This window comes from Monopterus albus, unplaced genomic scaffold (assembly GCF_001952655.1).
Source record: "Monopterus albus unplaced genomic scaffold, M_albus_1.0 scaffold48.1, whole genome shotgun sequence".
NCBI classification, from domain to species: domain Eukaryota; kingdom Metazoa; phylum Chordata; class Actinopteri; order Synbranchiformes; family Synbranchidae; genus Monopterus; species Monopterus albus.
Genome location: NW_018127928.1, coordinates 1,018,121 through 1,026,977, shown reverse-complemented (window position 1 = coordinate 1,026,977; position 8,857 = coordinate 1,018,121). Strand labels below are relative to the sequence as shown.

General features: G+C 39.1%; 1 protein-coding gene across 1 annotated transcript in view; it reads left to right on the top strand.

Annotated features, from left to right (window-relative positions):
- The first annotated feature begins 4,734 nt into the window (after positions 1–4,734).
- LOC109960499 (NACHT, LRR and PYD domains-containing protein 3-like) overlaps positions 4,735–8,857 on the top strand; it is a 9,844-nt gene continuing 5,721 nt past the window's right edge. Inside the window, 7 exon segments of the mRNA XM_020600643.1 lie at positions 4,735–4,985; positions 6,442–6,612; positions 7,012–7,122; positions 7,618–7,696; positions 7,784–7,985; positions 8,382–8,854; positions 8,856–8,857. The exon segment at positions 8,856–8,857 is cut by the window's right edge and continues 635 nt beyond it. Of these exon segments, the coding sequence (XP_020456299.1) occupies positions 6,530–6,612; positions 7,012–7,122; positions 7,618–7,696; positions 7,784–7,985; positions 8,382–8,854; positions 8,856–8,857 (950 nt within the window). The 5' untranslated portion in view covers positions 4,735–4,985; positions 6,442–6,529.

Genomic DNA, 8,857 nt, shown 5'->3' with positions numbered 1-8,857 from the left:
TTTCAATTGAGTTGTACAAGTTATAGGTTACATTAAAGGTGGCTAAAGTTCTGGAATTATTTATCTTGGTCTCGTTTTTTTACATCACAGAAACCTGGCATTTTAACAGGGGTGTGTAGACTTTTTATATCCACTGTAAATGTCATATTTGTTCCCAGACACAAAGGCGGTGATAGCTGTCGGTCAGTGTGCTGACAAAGGTATGTTATGACTGACTTTGATATAGTTGTAAAAATATTAAGATTCAAAATTTCCAGATCAGTAACCCTTAGTTAGGAAAAATATATGTTTGGTTTTTCATAATCTGGGACAATTTTTATTGTGAAAACTATTCAATAACTCTAGTCATACACTGTAGTGTCACCAAAATCACATCATGCTTTAAAAAATAGTGATTCTCAGGCAGGTTCTTTATTTTGTGATTTTCAAGCAGATTTATGGACATTTGATTATTGTGGACATTAGGGGTAATGATGTCACTGGGAACTGTAAGTTGCACAGAATTTAAAAATATGTGCATCATGTCTGTGTGTTCAGATTTGACAGAAGTAGAGTTTTGCTACCTCATCTTCGTTGCCCGTTCCTGCCTCCCCGCTCCTCTGGTCTCCTGAGAGCTCTGTGTTATTTTCCAACCCCATTCCCTGATGATCACCTAACTGTTACTGTCATTTTCCACCGGCCTCCACAGCTGTGGCTCATTTGTTTAGGAGCAGAGAGAGCAGCTCCCCTGTTGATTGGCAGAGTTACTGTGTGTTGCCTTAGAGCTCAAGCTACATGTGTTGCTTGTCTACCTGTTTCCCTACTTGATTTCTATCTGCACATTACTGACTGGAAACAAAGGCCAAGTTTAAGGTAAGATGACTTAACTGTATCTGCTGTGTCCTCTCTATAACTTTGTAAATTGCCAAGGACACCAACTGAAATTCACCACAGTGCATTTTCAGTAAACAACTATGACTTTTTGTTTTGGGAAGTGGGGTCATATAATGGTTATATTAAAATCTTTACTACAAATCAGTTACACTAAAATAAAGGGATAATTACATACGTGGCAGTGAGAAAACATTTAGATTAAAAAATTACAGAAAATATTAAAAAGTTCCTTAGTGAACAGGGCCATTTTGTGGCAAATACAATTTAGCAGAAAAAAATACTCTGTTATTCAGGATCACTGTTTGAAGGAGTTTTCCTGTGATGGCCAACCTGAACTCTGAGTTAAAATAGTTTCACATGATTCACATGGTTATTGAAGTTTTGAAAAAAAAGTGTGTGGAGAAAGTTAGGATGGACAACATAGTTAAATCAGTGACCAGCTGTGGGATGGGCACTGGACATTTTTGACTTGAGGCAGGAGGAAAGGTCAGAGGTCACTAAAACTAGGAGACATTACCTGAGGAATTACAGAAATGCAACAGTTCAATAAGTTACTGCAGATAACAGGAAGAGATTGCAAGAAGGAGGTTTGGGCAGGGTTATCAGATAGTTAGTTGTTTCTAAGAATAAAAAAAATGCAGAAGAGACTATTGATGGACTGAAACCAGTCCTGCGTGTTCTTGATGAAGAAGTGGTCAAAGACAAATCTGTCTTTTAAGATATTTATTACAATCAATTTTTCAGAAAAAATATTCAAGAAAAGCAATTTACAGAGCTCTGGGTTTCGTCTCTCTGAGGCCCTACCAAACAACAGCAAAACGTTCCAACTGCCTTCAGAGCAGGGGAACGTCTAGACTCACCCAGTCTAATTATACAGTTTTCAAATATACAAATGATGGTAGATCTGACGTCCTCCGCGTTGTCCTTCATCCTCGCTCCCTGGTTGGTCGGTTGACCTCGTTCTGACCCCTCATTTGATGATTTTGTCCCCAGGCAGTTTTCATCTGTAAAATTCTAAGAACACATCCTGACCTTTGAATGCCCTAAGCTCAGACAGTTTTAGAGAAGGCCCCCCTTAACTCACTTCCCGTCTACTCCTGTCACTAGGAGCGTTGCTAAGCCCTAGTTCCGGTTTTGGTTTCCTGGAGATGGCTTTACAGGTTCTGCTATTGGCAACTGCAAGTCTCCTACACTCTTTAAGACAAATGAAATAGTTAACACAAAAGTAGATTATAAGGCAGATGATACTATTATAATGCATATGATACTAAAATAATCCTGTAAATATATTTGCTAATGCAGATTACAATATTGATTATAGAAGGCCAAGCATTTCATATATTATTAATAAATGTCAACAATAAGACCTTTTACCCACTTACATCTCTGGCTGGAGACAGCCCTGTCATCTCATTCTGCCTGCGCACACTTCCTGTTGTTTTGAGTCTCTCTTCACCTACTCACAAGCAGTTCATGGGCACAGGTCAAGTCTTTCCAGTCCAACAGGTCAAACAGATTAAACAATTATTTGAACAGTTTTGCAAATACATAACATAGCACTATATCATTTTACCAAGAATTTCTTTCTACACTATCCTGATAAACATTCGGAAATGCAGTGCTGTTAAAAAGTCACATTCTAGAATGAAGTGTAGTTCTGTCGCTATTAAACCAATATTTTTAAAGTAGTTATGACTAATTTGAATTGTTTCAGTTCAGACATGTGACAGGCCACTGAGTCATTACACCTGATATAGCTTCCCATAACAGGCTTCATTCATTTTTTTTACTGATTATTCCTCCTCCTATAGGCTGTTATATTACTGTGTACATATCTCATTTGTCTTGTGTACAGGGCCATAGCTACAGAAGGACTTAGTCATACTGAGGTCACTTGTTTCAGATCTCCAAATGAATCACTCCAAAAATAGGATTGCTGTGCTTCTCACTTAAGTTTCTTAGATGCCTGATGAAAGATAGTGTTGTATATGCATCTTTACTAAAAAGAGCTTTGTTCTAAATGTTTTCAAATTCTAACTTCTAGGGTCTTTTTAAGGAGAATATTCATTATAAATAAGATTATTGCCTGCAAACATGGCAGGTTGTTTCTGTCTGCAGGGTAGACTATACAGAGAAAAATCCAAAATGCTTGTTTGGGCTCCATAAAATCAATACTTGACCATTACCATAATATATGAAGCCTATTTTTTTTATCCACTTGTAGATCATGTAGACAATCCTGTATTGGCCCGCCCACGGGAGGTGACCTGGGGGGTCACAGGTAAGAGAGGGGGCAGAGAAAAAAAGAATATATTAAAGGAATGTCGGACACAGCGACATGAGAGACTAGCTCCGTTTCTTCACACATATACACCACTCTTCTCACATCTGGATTTTAGTAGTGTTAGGTATTTTTAGTCAGATAGATATTGGTTAGATACTTTATGTATTAGAAATGTTTAGTGGAGATAGGATGTCTAGTTAGACTGTTAAATGCTTAGACATGCTTATGAGTTTCTACAGGGTACATCTGGTCAAGGATACTAGAGAGAAGAGCTGATGACTGTCAGCAGACAGGGTGTTTAATATTATTATTATGACATGTATAACTGTAGCCTTAGCCATAATATGTTCTTATGTTTAAGTCACGACATGTACTAGAAGTCTGTGAGAATGTTTTTAGTTACACACCACTTAATCAACAGATACACACACACACACATTGATTTACTTCATGTTTTGACTACTGCTATGGCCAGCTGCAAAGCTGGTAACAGAGACATCTCGGTTGACGTTTCTGGGTAGTATGGGGCTAGCCCAACCGAAGGGATATCATGTATAGGCCTGGTGGGTTCAGGGTCTTTCATCTTACATCTGCCTGCGAGCAGTTTGGAGATGCAAGATACCTGAGCGTGTAATGTTAATTTTACCCGTGATCCTTTGAATAAATCAGCACTGTTTTGTAGTTACTTGGACTGTCTCATCTCTCAGAGTTAGCAATAGTAAGAAGAACCAAAGACCCACAGTAAAAGGACTATGTAAGCCCATTTCTGCCAATAAAACAAAAAGAATAAAATTTAAATTGCCCATGGTAAGTCAACATTTTGAGATCAGTTTTGAGCATGTCAGATAAAGTATGAGATAAAGTCACAACTACCATTATGTTTATGAGTTGTCTTTGTGTTGGTTTGTTTGCCTTTCGGTGTCAAAATGAATCTAAAAATTCCGCTGCAGGTTTCACATCCAGAAATTGTTACTATGTGTTTTCACCCTGAGTTCAGCCTTCAGCTATACCTACCTCTCAGACGTCATTTAAAACCAGCTGTTTACACAAGGATTTACAACATCTAACTTCCCCAGTCTTTTGCAGAAGTGGGTAGCTACTCATAAGGGATGTTCAGCGGTTCTCCACCGAGGTCAGGGTAGGACACGGCCTTGCCACAAGCTGCTTTCAGAAATTCCGATGGGCACTTGTGTGTAAGGACTGCTCGAACACAACAGTGAGCGAGTCACAAAAACAGACGGACCCAGGTGGCTGACTTCGGTGCAGACAGTGTAGTTTATTTACAGTGATGTGTAAGTGACAAGAAATGAACAGAGGAACAATGGAACCGGGTGTCGAGCATAGGAGTGTACACAGTCAATGATGGAGATGATGAGGAGAAGACCGGGCTGCGGACATTGGGACTCACCCAAGCAGCTGGAGAGAAGAGACACAAAACACTAAATACAGATTCAAAAGAACGACGGGGAACAAACGGGTCTGAGAAAAGCTAGAAAGAACTGACAAGGAAGTGAACGAAGAGCAGGGACTAAAATAGGGAGAAACTAATCAGGTGCAGCTGGTGGTAATCAGGGGATGTGAAGCAGGTGTAAAGGATAACGTAATCAGGGTAAGGGAGTGAAAACAGAGTGAGGGGAGTGAGAAAGGAGGTGCAGCCAAACCTGACATTGTGTAACTGTTGAGAGCTGGGCGTGTCACTTGAATTGTAGTTTGTTGATCAACATAGGGGCTGATTTTCTCAGTTTTTCTGTCTGTGTTCTCGGTTCCTCTTAATTAATTTCCTCGGGTGAAGTTGGAGGCTTTAGTTGGACGCAGCTGTTTTCACAAGGTAAGCTACACAGCTTTTCTTATTTTAATTTATTTAATTAATAGTTTTATTGCCTGTTGCAGCAGTAAAAATATATGCTTAGATCTCTTCAGCACTCTCCTGGGATTTTTTCAAATGGCAAATACAGCATTAATATTATAATAGGCTTCAGTGACGGTGCAGTGTCCTGGTCTGTGAACATGGATGTCATGATAAAATATGTTAAAGCTGTTGAAGTCAGTCAGAATAATTACTGAATATTTTACTGTCAATCCATAAATCGACAAATCATTGCAACTATGAATCATCATCGTCATTGGTTTTTATTTGCAATCTTAATTAGCTGTCAAACTTGTTGGAGTAAAAAAAAAAACTGGTATGGTGCTGAAGTATAAAGCAACAAACTTTATACTGAAGTACAGTTGAATAGTTTTTAACTTTCAGGCTTCTGAACAACACAACCCCAAAACAAAAAACACCAAAGTAAAGCTCTGTTAATGTGCCATGGTCAATATGACACAGCTGTAAAATAAATCTAGTTATTCTCAGTAAAATAGTGATGATTTGTGTGTGGGCAGTAACTCCGTCCTGGGCCTGGACAAGCCCACTGAAGGTGACCAGAGGTTAAATGTGTCAGTCTGTGAGCTTCATTGCCTGTTTGGTTTCTATGACGTTTTTGGGGATTCTCCATATCAGGGACTGCTATATGTGGAATCCAGTGGCTCAGTTGGTGACCCCCTATACGGCCCTCCATGACAAAGAATATCTAATCTAACACTCTAAATCTCTGTGAGCAATGGTGAAAAGTAACTAAGTACGTTTACTCAAGTACTGTACCTAAGTACAACTCTGAGATATCTGTACATTACTTTATTATTTTCATTTTCTTTTACTTCATACTTTGACTTCACTACATTTTAGAGGCAAATATTGTACTTTTTACTCCGCTACGTTTATTTTATAACTTTAGTTACTTTTCATAAGCAGTATAATGAAAAAATACAGTATATTATAAGACCTTATTGATTTGTGATGAAAAACTCACAAGCTACCCAGCAGCAATTCAAATTAAATGCATAAAAGCAGGTAAAAACTAGCTCCCCTTTACCTGCTGTATCATTAAATGTGGTGTACACAGTAATATATCAGTAATCATAATACAATAATATGATATACAGGAGTGTGAAGTACTTTTTACTTTAAGTATGTTTTGATGCCAGTACTTTTGTACTTTGAATGCAGGACTTTTACTTGTAACAGAGTATTTTTACACTGTTGTACTGCTTCTTTTAATGAGCTGATTACTTCTTTTGCCACTGTCTGTGAGCATAAATGTGACTTCCGTATATGTAGTAAGTATCTTCCAAGCTGTTAAAAGTTGAATGGGTACACAAGCTATTTTATTGTTGCCTCAGGCTGTACGCTGCCCTTTAACATACATGTGGATAATACCTACATTCTTTCCTTCTGCAAACAGAGCAGACTTGACTGGGTGGCTTCATGCTCAGGCAGACTGTCAGCATTTCGGGTGTGCTTTGTGTAAAGGTGTAACTTCTACACTGGAAATGCATGAGGGGGGAGGTGAGAGAATCTCTCCCTCCAGAATCTCTCAGTCTGGGGACCATGACTACTGGACCAGAAAACAAAGGTAAGACAAGGATCTTAACCGTCAGTGGCTGTCAGAGCCTAGCATCATTTTTACTTTCATGTTTTTATCCTGTTTTCTTTTCTTTCTTGAGTATAACTGCAGCCCAGTTGGTTTAGATGGCGGTTTTGGCTGATGCCATTTCTTATTTGTATCCAAGTAACATGACCTCTTTTTACCACGGTGCCTTCACCATTCATTATGTTGCCTTTGGCATACAGTGAAATTCTCAAGTCACTAAATATTGTATTACCTTTCTCCCAACAGAACTCCATCCAGGGTCTTGAGTTGATAGTCTTAGCCTGACTTACTTGCATATCATTTCACTCTTCTTCACATATCTCCTCACCAGATTCTTACTTGCCTACATAATTATTAAAATCAGCCTGTGTTGTTTTGAAGCCCAGAGCAGCAGGAGAGACTGGGCTCCTCTGTATGCAGCTGTGTGTCCATGAAGAGCAACCAGTCAAGGGAGCCACCTCTTGCTTTTCAGAGACATTCTTCTGAAACAGAGTAAGTCAGTAAGTTACATTATAATATCAGTGTTAATGAAGAAATAGAAAGAACAAGACACATCAGTAATAAGGTTATGGCCCAGCATGTCTTTAAGAACACCTTTCCCTTGTCTTACTTTTCTGATATATAGTCTCTTGAAAGTGAAGAAGTTTTTAACTTATTTATTTTCGGAACTGCGGTATAAATATACAATAGTTTATGTTTTTGGTACTGTCATTTATGGCTGCAATGTATTATTATTGCTGATTATTTTCTCAATGGATAGTTTTAGTTGATAAAATTTAGTTCATTACATGATCACCAGAAAATAACTATTTTCATGAACAGTTAATCATTTCAGTCATTTTTCAATCAAGAAAGACATTGTTGTTCCACCTCCTGAAATGACCAGTGCTCTGTGTACAGTAACTGCTAGACCATTTCTGTGTACAGTCAAACATACAGTAAAAGAGTGTGAAAATTAACATCCAGTGTTCTGGTTTTTCTCTGCAGACTACAACAGGGAAGTTCAGAGATTCACTCTGGTCAGTCTGCCCTGGAGCATCAGACAGACACCGAGTCAGTATTTATGGTGTGTACAAGTGCAAGCACACTTAAAAGCATTAAAAAATAGGTTTACATTGAACCTTACTCTACGTTTGTACATTATATTTTCCAGCTGCTTGAGGAGAACATTGTCAGTTTTGTGAGGAACGAGCTGAAGAAGATGCGGAGGGTTTTAGACTCTGAGCGTTCGGACAGCGAGGTAATGAGTGAGGAGGACGAGGATGTGAGGGGCACCAAGGAAGCTTTTCTCAAAATCACACTGCACTTCTTGAGACGAATGAATCAGGAGGAGCTGGCTAACTCTCTGCAGAGCAGTAAGATGATTTTTGTATCTATGACATGATGAAGAGGGATGAATCAGCATAGAAATAAATACATGAAACAAATGTCATATTTCCATCATGTTTGTGTTCTACATTGGTTTTCACCATTTCAGATTTGATTATTGCTCTTTCCTTTATGTCTGCTTGTTGCACCCTCTTCTTCTGCAGTTGCTTGGTGGCACCTGAATTACTGTTGTACCACCAGCTAATTATGTCACTGCACTTAACTGCTAATGTTTGCATAGCAGTAGTGGATAGAAAGGTGCATTAAATTGCATTTTCTTCTGCTAACTGTCTAAAAATTGTTACAATTTGAGCTGCATAGTGTAGAAAATTAGCTTGGGGGACACACTTTACTGTCACATCCATTTGTTTTTGTTCACGCAGATTCTTCTGCCATGTGCCAGCGTAAACTCCAGTCTAGTTTAAAGCAGAAGTTCCAGTGTTTGTTGGAGGGGACGGGTGAAAGAGGAAACCCAACACTTCTGAATGAGGTCTATACAGAGCTCTACATCACAGAGGGTGGGACAGGAGAGGTCAGTGCTGAACATGAGGTCAGACAGATTGAAACAGCCTCCAGGAAACAAGTCAGACCAGACACATCAATCAGATGTGAAGACATCTTCCAACCCTTGCTGGGAAAAGATCAGCCTTGCCGGACAGTGATGACAAAGGGAGTGGCCGGCATTGGGAAAACAGTCTTAACGCAGAAGTTCACTCTGGACTGGGCTGAAGGCAAAGCCAACCAGGACATTCACTTCACATTTCCATTCACTTTCAGAGAGCTGAACCTGCTGAAAGGCAAAAAGTACAGCTTGGTGAAACTTGTTCATCACTTCTTTGGTGAGACTGAAGAAGCAGGA